The following is a 26,070-nucleotide window of genomic DNA, read 5'->3' as shown; positions in this document are numbered from 1 at the left end:
TATGTCCCCTAAACTTCAGGTTTCTATCAATCATCAACCCCAGATCTCTTGTCTCCCCTACTTCCTCCAGTATAACTCCTACCATAGAGTATGCAGCATCCCATCGATGTTTCCCAAACCTCAAGACCTTACATTTTGCTGTATTAAACTGAAACCCCCATTCATTTGCCCATCTATCTAGCTTATTTAAATCCTCTTGCAGGGCTACCAAATCTGCACTATTACTAATAATCCTTCCCAGCTTCACATCATCCGCAAACAACTGAATAGTCCCTTGCAATCCACTGGCAATGTCATTGATATAAAGGTTAAACAATATAGGTCCTAGTACTGAGCCCTGTGGGACCCCACTTGTAACCCTCTGCCTCCTTGAAATTGCTCCACCATACACAACTCTCTGATACCTATCAGACAGCCAATCCTGAATCCAGTTGACCATATTTTGAAGTTTTTCTCATGAACTTCATTTCAGCTGTTATTAATCTTTGTCTTTTTGTTTTATTGTCGATTTTACTTTCATAGAGCTAATGTATTGTATACTTTTGGTGTGGTTTGTTTTTGAACTAGGTTGGGTTTAAATATAGAGTTAATTACACTTGTTATTTTTAAATATTTCACAGTTTTTAGTTTTATATCTTTTTTTCATTTTCAGATGTAATGATGTATTCTAGGTAGTTAAATGAATTTCACCTGTTCTAAAATTATCTATTACTATTTTAGTTCTTACTGGATCTTGTCCTTTAAAGGCCATTGTTTTTGATTTTTCTGTTGATATTGTTATTCCATAATCTTTGGCTATCTCATTTAAATTTAAAATACCTTTCTGTAAGTTATCTTCAGAATTTGTAATTATTATTTGGTCATCAGCAAAAAAGGAGTGATTAAGTTCACAGTAGGAGAAAGTTATTAGCACCAATAATTAGAAGGAAAATTGTTCCTTAATATTGTCACAGCATTGTGTCAGATATCATCAAATCTTCAGTTTCTTTGGAATGTTACTATTTTACTATTGAAGCAAATGGAATTTGAGAAAATGATACTTAAAAAGAATACTTACTGTATCATAATATTAAGTAGGATACTGGATAGTAAGATTTTTGCAGTTTATCACTGATCAGATCTAATATCTAGAGGTGACGTTGTGATGAAATGGGTTTGGTTGGTATGGATCATGTTTACTGGTTGCAGTGAATGGGAATCATGATTGCTAGGTTCTTAACCTCTGATGTTCCAAACAGTTTTGTATACTGATGCAAATTTTTGATACTGGTCCTTGCACCTTCCTACATGATGTTTCACATCACAAAGCATTGATTGCAAATGTATGTGTTTGAAGAGAATAACATTGGAATGTTGCAATTTCAACCCAGAGCTTCAGCCTGAACATGGATGCAGAATTAAGGAACAACCAAGGTGGCTTCCTTCATTAATACAACTTATGATATTTCTTGTTGCCAGTTCATCTTCAAACAGTATTAGGGTCTGATACAAGATTAGGTAACCAGTCTTAGCAAAAAATACTAGCTTTTGTCAGTTAGGTATATTATTCTTAGTTGTTTCTTAGACTTTGCTTTATTTGGCACATTTCCATCTATGGATTTAGGAAAGCTTAATGTGCATGTTGCAGATATTTATCCTAAATGACATCTGATTATCATTCCCTTCTGAAATGTTATTAACTTGTTTCGTGTTCTTGTCATTTTGCATACAAGATCAGTCTTCTACATACTTCTAATTTTTAGGAAATGGTAACGTAAACTAAATTATTAATTATAAAAACTTTAATTAATAACTACTTATATTTCAGCAATGTTGCATTGCATCTTCAGGGATCACAAAACAATGATATGTGCATGCAGGTGCCCTCTAGCGGGTTAAATTGTATTGTCTCTTGGCCATTGGGCTGGTAATCTTAGAATGTAAGCTTCCCAAATTTGGGACAGTGTCATGCACCCAGATTTGTTGAGGTTTGGGAAGGTTTTCAGAGCTGAGGCTAATTCATGGAAATATACTTGTATTTGCTTTGCTGTAATAAAGTGGCCTTCTCCAGCGTATTCTGTGGTGGGTGTACAATGCATAGTCCTCAAGTCCGTAGTGGAAGTTTTTGGGAACTGGATGTAGTTCTTGTGTTCGGAAGTTTTTCAGCATATCCAATCTTTAAAGAGATCTGAAAAACTTCCCAAACTTCAACTAATTTGGGAAACTTACATTCCAAGATCATCAGCCTAATGGCCAAGACAACCCAGTTTAGCCTGCTAAAGGGCACCTTTAGGACTCTAGGACCAACTTCATTTACCTTTCTTCAGCCTCATTTGCTTAGTGTGAGTGCTTGCATACACATATTGTTTAGTGATCCTGGAAGATGGCAATGTAACATTGCTGAAATATAGGTAGTTATTTTTATAATTATAAAAGTTTTTATAATTAATAATTTAGCTTTTGTCATTTCCTAAAAATTAGAAGTATGTCTAACCAACATATAAGCTTATCTACAATCTTCTATATAAGTTGCAAAGTATTTGCATAGTCCCATCCATATTCTAGCATTTGGAGGTATTTGATTTTGACTTTCTCTGTAGGTTATATTTTTATACATTGTGGTATTGGATATTCTAATAATTTAATTAGTATAATTTTATAAGTTAATTTTTTAAATTAGTTATAATTAACTTTTAAATCTTTTGATTTTCAGTAATCTTCTGTACATAGAATTAAAACTACATAAAATATTTTTATTGCATAGGATGGACTATTATCTTAACACCATTTCTTAACCATGTAGAATAAATGGTTTTGAGACATGGAGCATCCTATATTAAATGACTGTTATAATGTACTATATTAAATTATTGTTATAATTAAATTGAAAGACATTACACTATCTTTTTAGTAGCATCCATGCTATTTTAGAATTGTTTTTTATGTTGTCTATGTGAAAATTTTCTTTTTGACAGAGAAAATAAATTTTGCAGACATTCACTCAATCATGGTGCAACCAGTTCCTGAATTTATCGACTTTCCCAGAGAGGAAGACAAGATTTCGCAATTATGGAAGGACTTGGATGCTTTTAAAACATCTGTAAAAATTTCAAAATCCAGACCAAGGTGGGCCTGATATTAATTGGGCAAAAATAAATAATAGTAAATATATGAATATTGAATAAAAAAAAATATTTGTTAACCATATGATAACAAATGATTTCAGTGAGTCACCTGCTAAATCACTTGTGTGTTTAGTATTGTTTAAGACATAAGGATACAGGCAAATGAAAGATAAAAATTTATAGTTTGTATTCTAACTTCAGATATCATGTTGACAGTGTTGGTACAACCCTGAAACTTAGGTTTTGCACATATCTAGCTTATTCCTTAAAGGAGACAAAAGCTTGCCAAGAACCTGTCATCCATTGCCCTTATTTCAGTTAAAGTAATGGAGAAGACAATTTCTTCACTATCTAAAAACTTATTAATGATTGGCAGTCAGCACTTATTCCATTAGTTTTTTTTTTTTTACTGAGATTCTTATCTTCATCAGCCACCTCTTGGTCTGGCATTCGGGTTTACACAGAATCCTATCTTATGATTTTTTTTATCATTAAAACTAAAGACCAGTTTTCTTTGGCTACCAATTACATCTGATGGTGAATGGCTTTCTTTCTGATTTCTCTGCTAACAGGAGTTCCTCAAGGTTCTACTCTTTCATCTACTTTGTTTCCCCTTAATATTGGTAACTTGTCACTTTTTTTTATGGTTATCCCATATGCAAGAGAGAGGATTCTTTGGTGTATATTATATTAGTACTGTGCATAGGTAGAAAGCTGAGGAGAAAGAATAAATTCCTTAACATTCAGTTTGAAGAACTGTAGATTGTACTCTTTAGAAATACATAAGAAGTAAGACTGTCCCAAAAGACAGAAGTAGAAGGGATGAATGAAGGGGGAGAGAATTTGTTCCATAAGTTTGGAGTTGAACTGTGAAGAAGAATCAAACAGCTCTGTGCAAGTTTTAACAGATGGGAAGTAGTTGTATCAAATGCAAGAAGCAGAAACTGAATGTGAAAGAGTGGAGTGGTGAAGATGTCTAATCATCCTAATTGCATCGAGTCATATTTTTAGGAAGCTCTTAGGAATACCATCCGAAATGTGAGAACAATATTCAGTAGTTGAGTGAATTTGCTTGGAGTTAAATCTGTTCAGAGAATAATGCCTTGAACAAAAGAGTGAACCTAATTTTTTGGATGCCAAGGAGGCAATAATGTTTATTTCAAGAATGATTGGTGGTTAGTTATTCCAAGAAAAAAAATCTTATCTTGTCCCAAGATCTGGGTATTGCTAAAAGTAAGAATGAAAGAAAAAAGAAAAATCCTTTCTTGTGAGAAATAGACAGGATTGTGTTTTACTAACATTGAAGTTAACAAGGTTAATAGCCATTGAAGACTGGTTTGAAGATCATAATTTAGTACAACAGAAATTCATATTTTGAAGATTTGGGTAGTGTAAGGTTTGCCAAATAAGCTGTTTAATGAATTTACATTTGTCTGGAAAAGTCAATATATAGGAGGAGGAGAGTAGGTGAAAGAACAGCATTTTCAGTGTGGAACACAAGTATTAATTGAAAATCTAAGTATAAAGATCCATCCATATGTAATATCCAGAAATAAAACTGGCAACAGCCAGCCTATTAAGACCAGCCAGTTTATACTGCTATGTTCTACTTAGCATTTGTTCAAAAATGGGCAGCATAAACAAGAAGATACAATGTTTTTCAGTAGTGGCAGATAGTTAAAAATTTGATTGATAATGGTTTTGTTCCCTACTTTTGATTGAAGTAAGAAAAGTTGAACAGTAGTTTTCCTTAGGAATGGATTGAATATGAGCTAATTTCTGAACTACAGTATAGATACCAGAATAGATCTTTATTTTTATTCTCTTTTTGTTTTTTATTTCTGGCCAAAATTCAAAGATGGGAGAAGCATTGAATACTTCATCTTTGAAATGTGGTAAGAGGACATTTATATGATCATCAATTCAAGAATAAGAGAAAAGTAAGGAAGCTAAGTGTTAGTAGGACTATCAAACTGCAAAAAAGGTTGCAGTAGGGTTGGACAAAAGTTTTGACCAATAACTTTGGCTACAGACCAGAAAGCACACTGCATTGGACTTTTGCAAGTTTTCTGGTTTAGTCCTTTCAGAAGCAGTTTTGAATGTGTTGATAATTTGCTTGCACCTATTTTGGGCTTTGGTCTAAACAGAAGAGGAAAATGACGATTTCAGTGAAGCCAGTCAAGTACATCTTGGCAAACTTCCTGGAAAATCTGGGCATAGATATAGAATGAGTGGATATTCTAGGTTTCATATTCTCTGGCATGATATATCATTGCAAAATATACATAATTCACCTCCTTTGAAGTGAAAAGGATTGGTGTGTAATTGGTAAAACTGAATGAATACTGCTCGAAGAAACTGAAATGTGAGTAAGAAAAGGTGTGATTTTGTAGATCTGAGGTGGTTATCACATGTGCATGTTCACTAAGTCCAAAGACTTGTTGCAAGAAGCTTACACCAATCATCATTAACACAGTATCTATCATACTCCTCAAACTCATTCATTGAGCAAACATTTACAACTTCTTCTGGCAACTCACTTCACTTATCATTTTCCAAGTAAAAAATCTAATCATCATTTGATAGTTAATTATTCTCTTACAACTTCTATGGGCATCCATTGTTCTCTCCTGTTTAATCATGTATTGGAAAATTTCCTTGGCATCTATGTTCTAGCATATCCTTACTCTTTGTTTCCACTTATTAACTAAACTTTCTAACTTGCAAACCTTCAGCCTTTCCTCATAGAGAATTCCATAGGCCAGTTACCATTTGGGCGGCTTGTCTATGAATCTTTTCCAACATTTCCTCATTCACACAAAACTCAGGCAACAATTATGTTCACACTTAGCTTCTCTCTTTAAGGATTTTATATGTGGCCATATCCAATCTTTAAAGATGGTCATGGCATCTCTCTTTTTAGTGTTCTTCTGTTTATAAGTGATCTCTGAGTTATTTTGTCCCTTTTTTTTTTCTCCCAGTGTGTCTTCTACTTCATTTCCCTTGTTCATGATCATTCCTTTCCAAATCCCTATCCTTGTGAATTTTTTCAGTACATTTCTTTATTTTGCATGACTTTATTTTATATTTCTATTAATCCCATACACGAGAGGTTGTTCGACCTATAAGCACATCATTAGTGTTGTGTTGTGTGGGGGGGGTAGGATGGGGTGCAAATGAGGATTGAGATAGTTTTTTTTTTTTGAAGAGTTGTATAGGTACTTCCATGGTTACTGCTCCAATGAATTGGCAACCATCATTCCTCCAGTTTCTATTGCATCTGTTAATACCAGATCAGCAGCTGCACAGCACTCCTTTACTGTGCAACTGCAAACATACCAAACCTGCTTCTATCCTTCCTCTTTTATTCTATCCACCTCTGTTCTCTGGAACAGCCTTCTTCATAAAGTACTCCCTAACTACAATCTACAGCTCTTCAAAAAAAAAAAAAATAAAAAACTATCTCAGTCCTCAATTGCACCTCACACATCTCATCATCATCAAATTCCTGATAGGATATGATAGTACTACATGAAAAATTACATTGTTACTAACTTGCTATCTACAATTTTCCTCCAAATCAATCTGTTACCTGTCAAGACTCCAACATTATCAGATCTTATATTTCTGTTTTCTAAGACACTTTTTACTGTATCAGTCCATCTATATCTTGGTCTTCACCTGCGTGTTTTTCTTGCCAACCTGACAGAGAACACCTGTTCTGCTAATCTTTCCTCTCCCATTCTGTTTAAGTGACAATACCACCTGAGATTAGCTCTGCTAATGCATCCTGGATACTGACAGTGTCAAGTTCTTTTCTAATATCCTCATTTTGAATATGATATTGTCATTTATGCCATCTGTTCATGCTCTTGATCTTTCTCAGGACTCTCATATCTGCAGTCTCTAGTCTTTGGTTAAGTGTTTTACTTCTGACAAAGCTCGTAGATCCGTAAGTTAAAACTGGTTTGAACATACAGGTAATTTAGTGTTTTGGCTAATTTCTCTCTTATTCCATATACATTTATTCAGTTGACTTCCTACCATACCAGATTTGTTGATTCTGTTGTCTAATTTCCATATTTAATTTACGATCTTCACTAAAAATTGTGCCTAAGTAGCTGAAATGTTTTACTTGTTCTATAGGTTCTCCATTCACAATGCAGTTGATATTTTCAATGTTTTTGCCTATTTTCATTTTCTTTGTCTTTTTAATGCTGACTTTCATACCATATCTATTACAACAGTTATTCAATTTCATCAGGGAATCTTGCAGACTTATAGTGGATTTATTTAGAAGTATAACATCATCCGCATAAAGCAAGGAGCTGAGTTAACATCTTCAATTTTGATATCAGGTTTAATACGACTTCCCTTCATAATGTGATCCACATAGATAATGAATAACAGAGGGGATAATGTACATCCTCATCTGACACCAGATTTAACATTAAACCACCTTCCTGTACTTCCTTCAATTCTAACTGCTGACTTACAACTCAAAGTATTGCTTGATATAATGCCCCATTGACACCATATAACTGTAGTGTATTGAATAGCTTCTCTCTTGGCACCTTGTCATATGCCTTTTCCAGATCTACAAAATTTAAATACAGATCTTTGTTTATATTCCCATGATTTTTCAACTATCTGTCGTAAAGTGAAAATCTGATCCTGACTGCCTCAATTTGGCCTGAATCCAGCTTGTTCTTCACCATGCTTCTCTTCCACAATCCTTCTCAACCGTTTCTCAAGTATACTTGCATATATATTACCAGCAACATTCAATAGAGAAATACCTCTGTAATTCTCACATTCAGTTTTATTTTCCTTTTTATATATGGATACTATGAGAGCTCTACTCCAATCATCTGGAATTCGTCCCTCTGTCCAAGCCTTCTGAACTATGCAGTGCAGCCACTGCAAGACTTTTATGCCACCATACTTAAACATTTCTGGTCGAATTTCATCTCCTACTCCTGCTGCGTTTCCACCTTTCAGGCTTTTGATGGCTTTTTCTACTTCAAGTATGGATATGTATTCCTGACTGCATGCCTAGTCAGTGTTTTATACCACTGCGCTGTCATCACTGCTTGTTTCATTTAGCAATTTTTCGAAGTAATTAAAGTAAATTTTCTCCACTTCAAGGATACTTCAAGGATATCTTTTTCTCCTGTTTTCATGTTACCTTTATCATCTCTAATTCCTTTGACAGTACTCTTCCTCCATTTCCGAGCTTCGTCAACAACCTCCAGAATATCTTGCCACATTCTTGATATTTATTTTCTATGTTCTTAACGAAGTCCTCCCATGACTTTTGTTTAGCCAGTTTTAAACAGTGAGCTTTCTTACATTTGTCTCTGTATTCTCTAAGAGCCCAAGCTGACTTATTTTCCAGGAACTTTTGATATGCTTTCTTCTTTTGTTTCACTGCCTCTTTAATGTCTTATGTACCATGGAGTTCTGATTTTTCTATCCTTGCAGACAACCTCACCACATGCCTCTCTGGCTGAATCAATCAGGGTTTTCTTCAAGGCTTGCCACTGAATCTCCAAGGTTTGGTTCCTGTTCTCAAACTCACTCATTTTGTCTTCAATCATGTTTGTGTATTTTAGTTTATAGTTTACATCTGAGACCTGCTCAACTTTTATTCGCTTCAAAACTTTCTTACACGTTCTTCTTTTCAATATGAAATTTAATTTTATCCTGCTCAAGACCGAATGGTGATCACTTCCAATTTCAAATCGTCTGTACACTCTGGTGTCCTGTATGGACAAAAATCACTATCAACAACAACATAGTCAATGAGACTTTTCTTATTCCTTGCCTCTTTTCTCCATGTGAATTTGTGCACATTTTTATGTTGGAACATTGTGTTAGTAATAACCAGTCCATGTCCTGAGCAGAAATCCAACAGGTATTTGCCATTATTATTAGCTTTTGCTCTTTTCTCCAAATTTTCCCAATATATTTTTGTATGTCTGACAATCATTTCCTACTCTGGTCTTTAGATCCCCAACAAGAACCAACTTTTCCTTTTTCATTGTGTCAGTTGCTTTCTCTAAAGCCTTAAAAATTTCCTCCAATTCTACCTTAGTAGAACCTTCTGTGAGACCATAGTCACAAATAAGTCTTATTGTCCAGTTCCCCATTCTCATATTTGCCCACATCACTCTACTGGATACTGCCTGCCATTGAAGATGATTAGCGTCATATTTAGTGTTGAATAGTATGGCTACAACTTCTGTTCCTTGATTGTCATTGCCTATAACATTTTGTATTTGTTGCTCAGAAAGATCTCACCAGTTTTTGCTTGTTTTGTGTCAGTCACTCCTATTATGTTGATCTGGTACTTATTCAATTCCTCAGCTAGCTGCATTTCTTTGCCATTCAGGCTTCTTATTTTGATAGTACCGATCTTTAACTCTGGTGATGTTGAATTGGGGTGAGTTTTAGGATTTGTTCCAGTAGCTGACTTCGCTGTTTGCTTGGTTCCCTGGCAAAAACAATGGGGTCTTGTTTAACTGGGTGATGCCCCAACCGACATGAAAGTGTCATGTTGTGCCATCATTTTTATTTTGGTTTAAGCCAATAAGAATACAATTTGGCTGGCTAAATCCCAAATTGTCAGCCCATCCTCGTTTCTTCACTATCCAGGTAATTACTTAACAGGGTGCACCACAAGACGGTGAAAATTGGACATTAGGTCAGAAGCCCTGATCGGTTCTCTGCATACCTATCCTTGTGAACTTCTTTCAGTCCATTTCTGCCAGTGTGATGGGGCATGGAACCTATAAGCACATCATCAGTATTGTGTAGGGTGCAAATGAGGACTGAGTTTTTTTTTTTTTGAAGAGCTGTAGGTTATAGTTACGGAATGCTTCATGCAGAAGACTGTTCCAGAGAACAGAGATGGACAGAATAAAAGAGCAAGAATAGAAGCAGGTTCGGTGTATTTGCAGTTGCACAGTAAATGAGTGCTGGGCAGCTGGTATTAACAGATGCAACAGAAACTGGAGGAATGATGGTTGCCAATTCATTGGAGCAGTGACCATGGAAATACCTATAGAATAGATTGATAGATGGTGTCAAGGATTTTAATGCAAGTTTTAGGTGCACCACCCCACACAATGTGAGCAGTACTCTAAACATGGGTGGATTTCAGATTTGTATGTAGTTGATAGTGAGCTGGGTATAAAATAACTTCTTGAATGAAAAATAATGAGAAGTTTCTTGGATGCATGTTGAGGAGGCTATTGATGAGATGTGTTTATGCCAGGAAAGACCAGAGGTAATTGTCCAAGCAGAGAAATCGGATCTTGTCTGGTTATTTTTGTCCTACTAAGGGTAAGGGTCCCTCAAGGTCTCACTTTATAGGACCAAAACTTCCCAGATATGTGGAAAGTTTTGGTCCCCAATTATGATAGTACCACCACTGTGATACTGCTATATAAGAGGATTATAACCCTTCTTGGTTATAATCCTGTTAATGGCAGAATACTTTGTATTAGACTTAAGGCTCATCCTACCAATATGTCAATTGTGGTAGTTTATGCACCCCACACATATGAAGAGAGTGAGAAATTCTATGAAAACTTCGATTGTTTTAGATTGCCTACCAAGGAGAGATGTACTTTACATCTTAGGCGACTTTAATGCAAAGCGAAGTGGATATTAGATCCAGCATTATTTCAAAGAGCTGAATGTAGAAACTATGAAAGTTTTGTAAGTTGACCAGAGAGCTTGTGGGAATACATTCCTCTGCATGCTGGATCTAATATGTACTTCGCTATGTAATTTTACATCTCAGAACTGAAGCCTTTTGGCTCTTTATTTGATTTATTTTTTATGTTCTTTGCATGTGAATTTTGCACATCCTTGTTGAAACATGGTATTAGAAATGACCAGAAATCTAGTGGAGACTTACCATTATTACTAGCTCTGTGCTTTTTCCAAATTTTTTTAGAACTTTTTCATGTCTACTATTTGTTTTTTTACTTTACAGTTTAGATCTCCAGCATGAACCAGCTTTTTATGCCAGCTGCTCTCTAATGACTGTGATTCCTGTACTTCTTCCTTATTGGAATCTTCTGTAATAATCTCTGGATAAACACAAAAATTGGACAAATCTTTGCAATTTTTCCATTTTGAAATTTATTTAACTATTTGAAATTGCCCACCACTCAAAGTTTTAGTGATACTCATCACTAAAACTTTGAGTTTTAGTGATAAGTATCACTAAAAATATATCACAGTGATATGTTACAAAAATATATCACAGATCAACAGTGATCACAGATAGGAAGAAACTAAAAGTTTCTTCTTATCTGTGATCACTGTTGCCTGAATATGACTACTTATTTAGCAGTATGTGACCTGTTTTAGACTTCTTTGTCTTAGTAAGGTACTGAAGATAAGTACTATCACTAAGATATTGCTCTGATTGATTCTTCTGATTGATTATCTTTCCCATTATGGGTAGTGGGTTAGATAATGGGTAACTTGTTTACATTTGATTTGAAGACCTGTATATTGTATTTCTTGGGAAACATATAAGGGGAGAGATGGTTCCACAATATAGCAATAGTAGGGAAGAAGGAAAAGGAAAAAGACTTGTTCTATGGGTTTAGAGTATCACGAAGAGATGGATTTAGTAGAAATTGAAGGAATTATTTGGAAATATTTATAGAAGATACCTGTTGCAGAAACCAAATGCCTGTGTGAAAGTGGGGTAGAGTGAGTTGATAAGAGATCAGTTATTAATCAGTCAGATTGCCCTCTTCTGTATTGAGTCAAGTATTTTTAAGGAGCTCTGAGAGGGCGGTGGGGGCTCATCCCATATGTGAGAGCAGTATTCAATAGCTGGGATTTGTGATTTGTATAAGATTAACAGCTGTTTGGAAGTGAAGTAATGTCTTGAGTAAAAGAGCAATATTAGTTTATTTGGAAGCTGAGAAGACAATGGTTGTGATATGTTTGATGTATTTTCCATTGGTCTTTTTATGTTGATAGTACTTATCTTCAGTTTTGTTTAGGTTGATTTTGTTTCAGTAGCTGACTGTTCACTCTTCTCGTTTCCTGACAAAAATAGATTGCCTTGTTTAATCCTACACCATCCGATTTCATCATGTAATGCCATGATTTTATTAACAGTTTGTCAATATAGAATACAGTATGGTCAGCTAAGTTTCCAATTGACATCCACATTCATTTGCATCCTCATTTATTATGTATGTATGTATGCGGATAACTAATAATGGGCTCACCACAGGAGGGTGAAGATTAGACATTGGGAGTTCATAACTCACCAAATCATTTACCAACTCAGTCCTTGTTCCTTGTAGTCTTCTTATAGTTAGTTATTTAGCTTTCACGTAATCACATTATCTTTTTTATATAAATTAAATTAATTTATAAGTAAATTTAATAAATTAATTTAAATAACTTAAGTATTTTTAGGGAATTTTTAGTATTGGTAAATATGGGACCAACAATTAACAGTATCCTTACAAGAATAGAATGTGATGGGTACAGTGTATTCAGGGAAAGCAGACAGGATAGAGAGGGTGGGGAAATGTTGCTAATGATTGGTTGGATTTAATTCATCAGAAGAATAGAAATATGAAATGATGATGATAGCATGAATGATAATACTTACCTGAGGTCAAAGCTGTTTGGCATGAGATGCCAACCGTACAGAATATATAGTTGAGTGCTGCGATAGACTTGGGTTATCCGAAGAGGACTGTGAACTCTCCTCTTCAGACCAAGGAGAGCTATTGTTATGGATGATTTCAACTATAGGAATACAAGATGTGACAAATTCCTGAAATGGCCTTGTGCCTATGATGAGTCAGGCAGAATCATGCGACTGTGCATCTTTGAACGTGTCTATGCTATTGCTTCGAGTCATATCAAAACAATCAAGCCAGGAGTTGACAATCTATGGTAGAGTTTGCATATGCATGTTTGTTGCTTTCATTTCATTAACATTGTGTTTTGAGCAAAGTTAGGCAAAATTGCAGGTGAAACTCAAGATATGTTAGCATGGTGGTGACACCATGAAAGAGCCTAGTGCATTTGAGTGGCATGAGAGATTTAAAGAGAGATGGTGAAAAACTGAATGACTATAAACTGTTTTAAGATATGAAAATATGGAAGGAATAGAGCAGTTAGTTCAGTCTGATAGACAATAAGTGCACAGTTAACGGAGAAGAATTGAATTTAGACAAAGAAACAGTGGTGAGAAAAATTTTGATAGTGTTCTAATTTTGTTAGAACAGATGTTGTAAGCTCTGTTGAAAGGGTTTTCATATCATTTTAGTGTTGGGGGGAGAGGAATGATAGAAAAGTTTCGGTATGCATCTATCTGTGTGGATGGATTTTGAATAAACCAAGAAAGGAAGGGTGCCGTTGGAAAGATATGTGGAAATATATGAATATCTCCGATTCTTTTAAATAGTGAAATACCAAGGTAGTTTGTGCTGCTGAATGTTATGGCATAGCACTTTGTAGGCTGCTACTCTGCAGTTGCTCTTAAAGCTTATTTAGAAATCTTATGGAGCAAACACCAGTTTACTAACTTGTGTATATGAGAGAGAGAGAGAGAGAGATGGTTATTTTATTCTTTTAAAGAAATGCTTTTATATTATTGGGTTAGATTAGAATTAAGTGTACATGTATTTAGAGGTTGGGTATTTATCTGTGGGATGTAAAACCATACAGTTTATTTATTTTTTAATTCGCTACAGATACACCTTTTATGATGGTCCCCCATTTGCAACTGGTCTACCACATTATGGACACATCTTAACTGGTACGATTAAGGATATTGTGACTCGCTATGCTCATCAGTCTGGTTTTCATGTGGAACGAAGATTTGGATGGGACTGTCATGGCCTTCCAGTGGTATGTTTGAATAAATATTGTATTTGCTAAATCCTAGTTAATTTTGTTGAAAAACATTTTCAGTATGTATGTGTGTGTAGGTGGGGATTATTTTTATTTTATAAATACCACATGTAAAACGTTATAACTGTTGTATATTTTGCATTGTTTCATCTACCACCTGAAGACCATAAATGTTTATTCCACAGTAGAATTCAAACCAGCAGCCTGTTGAATGGAGAGTGTAGATGTTATTGACTTAGTGAGCTACACCAGCAGCATAACATATGCATAAATCTCATCATGATGTAATCACAGGAACCAAAGACACATTAGGTTGTGCAATCTAAATAATGTGCAAATAAAAAGCAACAATCAATAGTTCAAGTATTTGGTATTCAGGACCAACATTTTTCATCTAAGTAAAATAGGCTATGAAAAAGACAGTCTAAAAGTTTATGGCATTAGAACATTAAGTAGAAGACAACTTTAGTAATTATCTATATACTAAAAGTTTCATATATGTTGAGATATCAGTAGTTAACAGTAATTTAACTAAATACTATATAATGCACCACAGTGGACTACAAGTAAGATAGTTTTTGTCCAAATTGAGCTTAGCTGGAACACAGTGACCTCTAGTATCTTTAGCACCAACGCAAATAGTTCACTTTTTGCATTGGTGCATCTTAATATGCAGATACAGGAAATAAATCTCATGTTGTATGTGAAGAGTATCTGTTTGAGGATATGACTTTGACTTGTAAAAGTGTACATGGGTGCCCAAACTTTTGCTTAGCAACCATTTGGGAGTTTCTGCAAAATGCATAAGCATGTACTATACATACTAGCCACTGAATTAGAAACCTTTATGTAGATATATATACATCAATTACGCAGCATATATTCAAAATACTTGGTCACATGCATCTATTTAAGAATGCTACTGGTCAGTAATTGTCAATAGTATTGATCATAATAGGAAAAACAAAGGATCTTTCAGAGTTCGATAAAGGACTTATTTTGTGTGCCCATCTGGCTGGAGCCACGATTCTGAAAACAGCAGAACTGACTGGTTTCTCAAAAGGTGTGAGATATCCAAGGTGTTGTTGAAATCAGTGGAAAAATAACCCACATTGTTTATCTAAAAAGTGTAACTGTATTCCTGAGACAATCTGTCAGAAATAAGATTGCCATCATCTGAGCTTGTACAGACAAATAAAACTTCCTGTGTGCAGCTTTTGGTTGAAGCATTTATTGAAATTTATTCCTAACCCATATCTCACTGAACTATGTGCAGGGAATTGAAGAGGATCAGTATTAGCATTCACTAAAGGAGAACCAACACAGTATTAAATACAAAATTAATGAAGGAAAATCTCACATAAAAAGATTTTTTTATTTTATTTTATTTTTTTTTTTATGCAGGAATTTCCTTCAGACGTAAAAATATTTGATTTTGTAATACATTCTGGCTACTTTTCCTTTAAAAATAAGTTGTATCAACAAATTGAAGGAACAGCAATGGGCAATCCTCTTTCTCCTGCTATCTCCAACTTCTTTATGTAACATTTTGAAAAACATATCTTTGACAACATTTCTTCCAGACCTACTCATTGGTTCAGATATGTGGATGACATTTTTGCTATTTGAAATGGCTCTTCTGATGAACTTCAACAGTTTCTCACTAAGTTAAATGCACTTCATCCAAGAATCCAGTTTACCCTTGAAATAGAATCAAATAAGCAGTTAGCCTTTTTAGATCTTCTAATTCTTTGCCAACCAGATGCTAACCTACATTTCTCAGTCTATAGAAAGAAGACTCATACTGGCCATTATATTCATGCTGAATCTCATCACCATCCCAGTCAAAAGGCACACTCCTTTTGTTCTTCAGATGATCTCTTACAGAAAGAACAATATATTACTTCTTCCTTTCTATCTAATGGATACAAGAATTCCTTCATCAAAAGAGCTTTTAGTAGTTTTAATGTGTCTTCCTCTTCAAATACAAAAGAAATAACATGCATTCCTATCTCTTATGTACACGGTCTTAATGAACGTATAGCAAAAGTTTTAAAACCACTGAATATTTTTGTTGCCTTTCAACTGGTCAGAAAAATCTCCACCTTTCTGACTTCTCCTGAGGACAAGCTTCCACTTCTTAATTATCCAGGTGTCTACCAGATTCCTTGCTCTCGTGAATTATTTTATTTCGGACAAACAGGAAGATCTGCTTCTATTCGACTAGAAGAACGCCAGTCTTATATTCAGCACCTTAAACCTGAACAGTCTGGATTGCAGAACATGCCATCTTAACCAGACATAGAGTTCATTGGAAAAGACAAGAGTCCTTTCGCATAAGTCGGTTCCTCATAAACGGCTTTATAAAGAAAAATGTGAAACTTTACTCCACTCTCCTAACTTAAACAGATCTGATGGTTTACATCTATCCCCTTTATGGAAGATAGTACTTTACAAATCAGCTAATCTTTCCTAACTGTTTATTGTACATATAATTTTTTTTTTTTTTTTTTTTTTTGTTAGGAAATTTTATTGACCTCTTTAGTTATCTTACACTAGCAACTTAGGTGGCACTTTTTGGAATTGTCAGTTATTGTTTAATTTCAGCTTAACATGTACTGAAGATGCCTGTGACACACGGGGGAAAATTATACTATTAAGAAAATCTTTTTACGTGAGATTTTCCGTCATTAATTTTGTATTTATATGTTTACTCACAGTATTCCCTTACTAAGAGTTATTCCAACACAGTATTAAAGTTTTAAATTCAATGGTTTGGTATGTGTAGATTATTATTTTTTTTTTTATCTTATATATATATATATATATATATATATATATATATATATATATATATATATATATATATAACTCCATTGTGACAGGATACATTTTACTGAAATCAGTATTTGAGATATTTACAAAAATTTGTTTGCATTTATGCACACAAATTTTTGTGTTTTTATTTTTTGAGCATTTGTGTTTTTATTAGCCTGGCCATTATGACACGATGAAATTTGGTAAAATACTACATAACATCCTTCTGGCTAGATGAAATTAAATGAAAGTTGGTATTTGTGTACTTGACTCGAATACCAGATACCAAATTTGTATTTTTCTCTCACAAGTGATATTGTGATCTAAGTTATCTCATAGTATTTGTTTACTGATAAACTCATTGTACATTGATGCAGCATAAAATTATGTTATGAATGTCTAAAGCAAAAACAGCTCTAGGTTCATTTGCTGTGATTATTGATTTACTATAATAATGCTGTTGAAAAATATACATTATGATTGCCATATCACTTATTTAAAATTTTTAGGGAGGTCTTAAGTGCACCTTCCCAAACATGAGAGCAGTATTCCATAGTTGGCCAAATTTGGGATTTGTACAGAGTAAGTAATTTTTTAGCAGAGAAGTACTGTCATAATCATTTAGCATCCTTTGAATGGAAAAGGATTCTAGGTGATATGATTATACCATGGAGGATTTGGAGTAAGAGTCAGTTTGAGAAGAGAGATTTAGTTGATTTTTGAGATGAACATTATCAAAAGTAAGGTCTTTTTTTCAAGTGAACGAGCAAACTGTGTTTTGGAAATATTGAAGTTGACTAGGTTGTTTTCACCCCAATTAAGGATATTATGGAGATCAGTGTTAAGAGCACTTATTATAGACGATTTTGAAGCTTGAGATGTTTTAGCCCTGCAAGGCTTGTTGTATGAGTAGGCTGAGTGGAGAGTGCTATCTTCAGCAAACCTGTGAATAGGGTTTGCAGTAAATAAGAGCAGGTCAATGGGATACTTGCATTAACAGGAAAATCTGAAGAGAGAGAGAGAGAGAGCATACCATTAAGATTGATCTGAGAGAAAACTGGCAATCCAGTTGCACAAAGATGAAAGCAGTGCATATGATGGTAATTTGTTAGAAAGTTCTCATTGTTGTCATATCCTATCAAAAGCCTTGGAGATGTCAGTTGCAGTGGTGCAGTTTCTCCAAACCTTTCCATGGAATGAGTCCAAAGGTATGGGAGGTAAAGGCATGGGATAGGAAATTTGAACAAAGCGAGAAATGAAAGCTTCCATTCCAACATGGATTATTTCTGTAACAAGATCATAACAATCATCTGGATCTGGAGAATGAAAACTTGACCATGGAAAAATACAAGTTCTCCACTTGGCATTATTGTAATGTATATCTGGAGTTAGATATTACTGTAATGTAATATCTAGCTTCAATATTGGGTGAGTGAAAAGGATTGTCTGTAATTCTGATGGGGCGATGATCTGTTTTAATCATTTGTCTCCCTACTGAAATTACCAACATTGCTTCTGTCTCTCTTCCAACTTATTAGTGAAGTTCAAAAAGGGAGCCAATTAGAATTGTGGATATTGAAATCGGCAAGAAAAATGACTTCACTGATTAGAAAGTTGGCTGAATGAAATCGAGCTTCGAAGGTAGGAAGTCAGAGAGGTTAGCATGATTTTCAGAATTAGGAGAACAGTAGAGGCAGCAGATGAATGAAACAAAATGTGATAAAGAAGTCTTAAGCCAAAGAAGATTAAAAGGATGAGATTCTAGATAAGACATCCATTGGCAAGGAATATTAGATCACACAAGCACCTCCCTTATGGCAGAAGGAATCATATAGAATGTAATTTAGACAGCTGGAATGAGCTGTCGTTGATGTAGCAGATTTTAGAGTTCAGTCAGAAAGAGAACATCAGATTTTGTGTGTTACATATCTAGATGAAAGTTATTGTTGATGTCATGGATGTTGGCGAAGTGAATATGAAAGTTTTTTTGTGAATTATGGAGGGAGGTTTAATTTTGTTTAACTTCAGAGACATTATGATTATTTAGGCTTAATTTCATGCTGAAATTAGAAGGGGAATATATAGCACTAGAAAAATACTCTTTTCCAGTCTCCAAACCATGTGGCTGCCCTCCCCTGCTTATCCCATGCATTCAGTTACACAACCTCCCTCTAGGTATTACCTGGCATTGTACATAGCAAGATTATGCACTAGTTGATCAGGAATCCAAAAAACACATTACTGTCTGGTTTGGTCCTATGAAAAGGACATAATGTAAGGTCAAGCGAGTTTTCATCTAGATATGCAACACACAAAATATTGTCTTCCTGTTAAGACTTCTAAATTTCTAATCATATATCTTCAAATTAGCTTATTTTAAATTCCATCTCTTATGCTGTCTTTATCTTTCTCTACTCTTGCAAATGTCTGATCCACTATATCTAGGAACTGTAGTATCCTTTATAGTTCCTTTCCTCCTCCTCCACCTGTAGGTTTACATATATGTTGCTTTGACTGATTATTGTGAAGTTGCTCCAGAAATTTACTAATTGCATTATTAGTTGCTTCATTCTCTCAGTATTAAAATCTCACATGAATAATATTTTTTTTTTGTCTCTCTCATTAAGTAATTGGTCCATAAGATCACTACTTCTACTGTGCCAGTATTGTCTCACCCTAAATTGTCAAGCCCTATTAAGCACTATGCCATCCCAAAAAAAAAAATCTAGATAGTAATTCAATATATTTGTTAATCTCTAAATTGTTCACGATAAGCAATAATTCCTTCCTCTTTTTTGACGTGAATACGTCTTTAAATTCAGAACAGTACTAGGGGGTATGGGATGAAAAGTTGAGCGTAACAAAATCATTCGATAAGGTTTAGCTTAATAATTTCTAAAATATTAAAGGTAGCCAAACCAAACTTATATCATTCGATAGCTGAGGGAATAAACATTCGTCAGTGACCTTCAGATGGCGTGACACGCCACGCAGGTAGTAGTGGGGGCTCCACCATTTTGTGTACGATCTGCCGCGCCTTGGAAACTTCCACTCAGTATAACTTTGCACTCTGTCATGGTACGACGCTTGTTTTAGTGTCAATCAACAGCTCTCGTCGAGATTTATCGATTTAATGCATAATTCTTAAATTTTAATACAGTGTTGGTGAAGAAAATGTGGATTGAAGTTGAAAAATTTTAGAAATTTCTCAATGTCTCTGCCTATACTGACGGAAAGCCAGCCAGAAATATGCCGAACGCATACAACGGGGAAAGAGCAGCTTGTCAGTTTTCCAATAATATCCCAATATCTGGGTCAGAACAAATAAGGAAGTGTCAGGAGCGAAAGAAATTGAAAGTGGCGCAGTGTGCGGCTGACGGTGCCAGCACTTTGGCGGTTGGTGTGCATGAACTCATGGATGTAAATGGCATAAGCAACTATGAAACCGCTTCAGAAGATGGATTGAACAAAATGGATGTGGATTTAGGAAGATCGGTGACAATGGAAGAACATTGGAGATCGGCGAGTCTGCTTGTGCCATAACGATTCACAAATCGCAAGGGGGCACTTTCAATCAAGTTGTCTTTCAGTACGAAAAGTCTCAACAAAATCAACTGGTATACATTCCACTGAGCAGAGTGACTTCTATCAACGGGCTGTATTTGACTAACGAGAGAGACAATTATAAATTTTATCACGGTTATGGAAATTCAGCACCCACTGTCAGGGAGATACACGACGAATATGAGAGAATGAAGAAACACCACTGGTTAAGTGAGTTAACAGTTTCTGTGGTCGACAATCGTCAACTGCTGTGATCACAGAAGAGGTCCGGATATTAAACGTAGATGATGACCATGACAACAGCGAAAACTCACAGCGGGGAGCCTTACTTGTCTCGGCGATCAACACACAGAGTTTGGTGGATCATGCTGAAGGTATCGAAACTGAGTCCATTATGAACAGATCTGACTACTTGGTCATCAGTGAAACCTGGATGGATAATGCCACACCTGTGAATGTATCTAGTTTCAAACATAAAACAGCCATAGAAATGCGATGCAGTCAACCATCAACTTTGTCGTCGTCATCCAAACGCACCGCCGGTGGAGTCGCCATATATAGGAACCTCAACAGCTTTACCGATTGTCAATGTATCATTACCATTGATGTCAGTCATAAGCTTAGAGTCGAAGAACCATCAGTGGGAGATATATGCCTGGACGATGTAACGATCAACAGTGTATCTAAATTTGTCCTCGGAGCTGTGTACGTTCCCATCTCAATTCATCTGAATTCTATCACTGACGAAGTATTCATCCGAATACTTCGTCAGTGATAGCATGTTGTAGCTATCGATCCCTTCTGCAATACTCGAAAAGCATAAAGAAAATAATCCCCAGCATCGAGACAGACCTGTTTAAGCCCATCATCATCACCAGTGACTTCATTGTCAATGTGCCACAAAACCAATCACTGCAGGACTTTAACACTTGTATTGATTTGTGACTTTTGCCAGAAACTTGGATGTATCTTGTCTACCATTTGTATCTTACTTCTCTTACCATAGACCTATGATAAATAAAATTATAATGGATTATTAAACTTGTTTTCATTTATTTACACTTCCCAACACATATATAATCTTTTGGTGTAACATATTCATGTAAAACCCCTCCGGCCATGCTCCGACACAGCCACACCCGATTTCCCCCCCTCCCTTTTTTTTTTTTGGTCTTTTCTGCTAATATTTGAATTCTTAAGTATTGCTGTATAGTAACATGATTGTTAAGACAACATTTTAGAATACCTCACAAGTTGTATCCTAATTTATTCAGTTAATAACTGAAACAACACTTGCTCTTCCCATTTCTTTATCCTTAGATACATTTTGTTATATGTATCTAAGGAAGTAATATGCCTGCAGTGTCATCATCTGATCTGTTGTATACTGGGAGAGGGGTGGGGGCAGCTTGAAGAAACTGGAAAAAGTACTATGTTTAGTTTCTACAGCAGTTTCCCAAATTATCTGATCCTTACTCCACTAATAGTAATAAAAAATGTTTCACAGACAGCAAACTTTATGTATGTTGTATTGATATATTAAAACATTATGAAATAATTTTAATAACGTGTGATGTGACTGAAAATGATACGAAAATGTATTTAACTAATGGGTAGAGCAAGTGTTGTGGTTTCAATTATTACTTGAGTAAATTAGGCTGCAAATTGTGTGGCATTCTGAATGTTGACTTATGTTACTGATCAAGAGATACTCGATAAGAATTCCGATGTTAGCAGAAGAGATCAAAAAGAAATAATATAAAATTTAAGATATTTTTAAATGGTACATGATTTTCATCATCCAATGTTAGACCACCACCCTGTGGTTCTTGGAATTTAATCTATTTTTAATAAAACACTGTACTTCTTATCAATGCAGGGTCACAACATTTTGATTTTTCTAGCATTTTCAATATGATTGCACGTATCATTCCTCTGTGACTATGCTAAAAATGGTAAACATTATGCAAAAGTAGCTGAAGAAGATGCTGCATAGATATTGAAGTGCCATCTATTATAGCTTAAAATTGACTTGTGTCTAATAGAAAATAGTTTTATATTAACAAAAAATGACTACCCATACAAATTATCAATTCATTATTATAAAATGTAACTGAATTTCAGGAATATGAAATTGACAAAACCTTGAACATTAAAGGACCTCAAGATGTGGAAAAGATGGGAATTGAGCAGTATAACAGTGAGTGTAGGAAAATTGTAATGAGATATGCAGATCAATGGAAGGTTTGTATTTTTCATGCTAAATGATTGAATTCTTATCATAGTAATTAAAAAGCAATAGTACTGACATCTTTTATTCATTCTCCATGTGCATATGCATACAGTAAATTAATACTTTGTTTACATTTGTTATTCCTGTTTACTGCCTCTTATTAGAAAATTATAACAAATATGGTTTTGGATTTATGGAAATTATTTGGCTCCAAGACTAACAGTCAGAGAAAACACAAACTTTTTGGACAAGGAGCTGATCCCTTCATCTACTTGTAAAGGTGCAGATTAAATCTGATTAAATCAAATTTGATTTGTATCCTTTTGGGGGTAGTTAAAGGGGTTAGTAATTTGATGCTGACTATTGTTATTATTTTTACATTATCTGTTTAATTTTTTTTGTTTGAATACATATAACAAATGGAAAAAAGCTCATTGTGTAGTTGCCATATTCTTTATTTATTGTTATTTTTTGTTTTAGTCTTGGTTACAAAGTAAATTATAATAGACAATAAATTATATTCTTAAGACATATGGATATATGACATTTGGTAAGCAAATATATGCAGAATATATAAATAAATAAAATATAACAATATATATAGAAAGAAATGTATGAAATAAGAGCTGAAATAAAATATAACAATATATATAGAAAGAAATGTATGAAATAAAAGCTGAAATTATTGCTCAAAACCTAAAGTGAGGGTTTACTGGAGAACTTAAAACATAAGGAAGCAAACATAGTTTGCCCATAAAGTATCTTCATGACTAGGCCACTTGTATAGAGAGGCTGTTGACTACACATCAGTTGCCTTAGTATCCCATAAAGCACTGCACATTTCCTTTTAGATGTATATGTTGCTATGGTTTATGGGAAAGATCATTATTCAGTTTCAACCTTCATTGAGGTCTGATCAGTGAGTGGCAGACTCAGTAAGATACGAAGGTTAAATCAATGCAGAAGTCATATGTGTTTCACATACAAGTAGTCCAATGGTGCACTGCCATAATATTAAAATACTCTGGATCAGAGGCAGTTGTAGAATAGTTCTAAAAGTAACTGCAGAGATAGCGATTTTGTAACCAAGCAAAGAAAAATTTTCTACAACTGTCTCTTAATCAGAGGCAGTTGTAGAAAATTTTACAATTTTCTTAAGTCATATTTTCTGTACACATACAGTAATATGTGTTATACACCATTTTACTGTTTGTGTACAGAAAATATGACTTCTGTATTGATTTTACTTCAGATTCTGGCAGTGGGGGAGGGGAGAAGGTAAATTTGAAGAGAGAAAATTGCTACTCAGATACAAATCACAATTTTCTTGAAATATCAACAGCAACACAAATTTCTCCAAATCTTTCCATGGCTTGGTCCAAATGTGAGTTGTGTTGGCTAGGACATCTAATATGGATCCTTTATTTATATATATGTTGGTGTCACTAATTAATTAGCAGACTTTCAAGTGAAGAAGTACTTAGCTGTCTCCTGCTGCTGAAGTCTGGGTGGCGACCTTCCCATAATGCATACAAATATACATGTCTGACAGGAAGTGTGCTCTGCATTATGGGATACTAAGCCCATTGATATGAAGTTAACAGCCTCTACATACCAATAACCTAGTTGCAATAGATACTTCCTGCACAAACTTTCTTTCAGAGTTACATGGTGATGAGCATTCATTTATTCATTTTTATAAATTATGAAGACTGCTACCATATTGTGATTAAATATATATATATATAAACTGAAATAATCATCTGATGTTTCAACCTATCAAGTTCGTCATCTGATGTGTACACATACAAAGAGACAAGCTGTATTACAATATGTAGTATTCTAAACTCTCACACTAGTTTGGTCAACCGTTGAAACTGCTGACCTGACTTCTAGTGGGAGAGGGGAAATGCAGCTATATCAAAGCTAGTCCTGTTATCTCTTTGGATAAAAATTGCTAACAGATAAATTAACAAAAGTTAGGCTGGTAATTACTCACAGATAAATTAGAACAAAAACAGGATTGGTGGTGGCTAATGTATGAAATAAGAACTGAAATTATTGCTCAAGATGTAAAGTTGAGGGTTTGCTTGAGAACTTAAAACATAATTTAAGTGGACTGAATGTATGCAATCCACATTCTTGGGATTTAGTCTACCATTACTGTTTAGGTTAAGATTATTGATCAAAAGCGTGAGAAATTTTGATTAACCATCCTATAGGATTCCTGGTTCGAAATAATAGTTTTTTTTATCAGAGGTCAGGCCAGTAGTGTTAACAGTTGACCAAATTGGTGTAAATTTAGCATACTGTGTATTGTAACATAGCTCTCCTTCTCAGTTCATAGATCATTCTGTAAGAAAAACTTTAATTGTTTGCTTCCAGCAGTAATCTAATGCAAATTAGTGGGCTAAGAATTTTTTTCTATTTTTATTTTATTTTTTTAATTAATTTTTTTACCTGGTCTAGAAACTGCTTAAGAGACCAAACAGAGAACTTTTTCAAGCTACTTTAGGCCTTCAAAAAGTTGGGTGATTGTCTCACACCAGCTGATGAAATTCGTTTACTGCTTAAAGGCAGTCACATACATCCATATGTATGGTGAGATTTGAACCTGTAGTCTTTAGTTGAAGAGCAGATAAGCTATCCACTTGACCAACCAGATGAGACCTCAGTCTGTATCTCATTGATGGCATTTATTAATACTTGTCATTGGGTTTTGGGTTTGCTTACTTCCTGGGGAGGAGAGAGGTTTTACTTGGTGACAGATTTTTGCCTGTCATTGGTTGGAACCACTGCTGAGTTTCCTGTTGTGGAGTGATTCAGGTCAGGAGTAATTAGTTTAGTAGTGATCCTTTAGTTACTCAGTGAGATTTAGTGATCTTGTAGCTCACTCAGTTTTTGGACAGGTATTCTCACACTTAAACATATCTCAATAAAGGTCCAAACTGGTCTGGATAGTGACCCTTCCATAATGCATAGCGATATACATGCCCAAAAGGTTTGCTTTGCATTTTGGGATATTAAGGCAATTTATACGAAATCAAGTCTCTATTTGTGAAGATACTTCACATGCAAAGTTTGTTCACTTACTCTTAGATAAAGGTTAAACAAGAATATCATGTCTTGTCAAGTATAATTTAGTAATGTTTTCTGTTTGTGTATCAGGTGGGCATACAACAAATTGTAGCATGTGCTTTCTGTCAAAACCAATAAAAATATCACGACTGTGTGATATTTTTATTGAAATGGAACAAAACCGTGTAGTGAATAATGCACAGTGACATTCAAAACAAAGAAGTTTTATTGTCAAAAATAAAATAAAATAACACTAAATATTTACAGTGCAATATCCGAACACTCAATGATTTTGAAATAATTGAGAAGGGAAATTATTCTAATCTTTAATCTTGCATCCTGTCCTGTTGTTTTATTTTAAGA

General features: G+C 34.7%; 1 protein-coding gene across 3 annotated transcripts in view; it reads left to right on the top strand.

The window, feature by feature from the left end:
• IleRS (Isoleucyl-tRNA synthetase) overlaps positions 1-26,070 on the top strand; it is a 410,216-nt gene that overhangs the window by 5,682 nt on the left and 378,464 nt on the right. For 2 of the 3 annotated variants that reach the window (XM_090401998.1, XM_090402000.1), the window contains exons 2-4: positions 2,973-3,105; positions 13,856-14,012; positions 22,521-22,640. In XM_090401998.1, coding sequence (XP_090258124.1) covers positions 2,987-3,105; positions 13,856-14,012; positions 22,521-22,640 — 396 coding nt within the window. In that variant the 5' untranslated portion in view covers positions 2,973-2,986. Of the gene's footprint in view, positions 1-2,954; positions 3,106-13,855; positions 14,013-22,520; positions 22,641-26,070 lie in introns of all 3 variants that reach the window. The other variant, XM_090401999.1, reaches the window with a different exon arrangement.

Source organism: Typopeltis vanoorti, chromosome 12 (genome assembly GCF_054136105.1).
Source record: "Typopeltis vanoorti isolate ZY-2024b chromosome 12, IOZ_Tvanoo_1.0, whole genome shotgun sequence".
NCBI classification, from domain to species: domain Eukaryota; kingdom Metazoa; phylum Arthropoda; class Arachnida; order Uropygi; family Thelyphonidae; genus Typopeltis; species Typopeltis vanoorti.
This window is presented reverse-complemented; position numbering and strand designations above follow the sequence as displayed.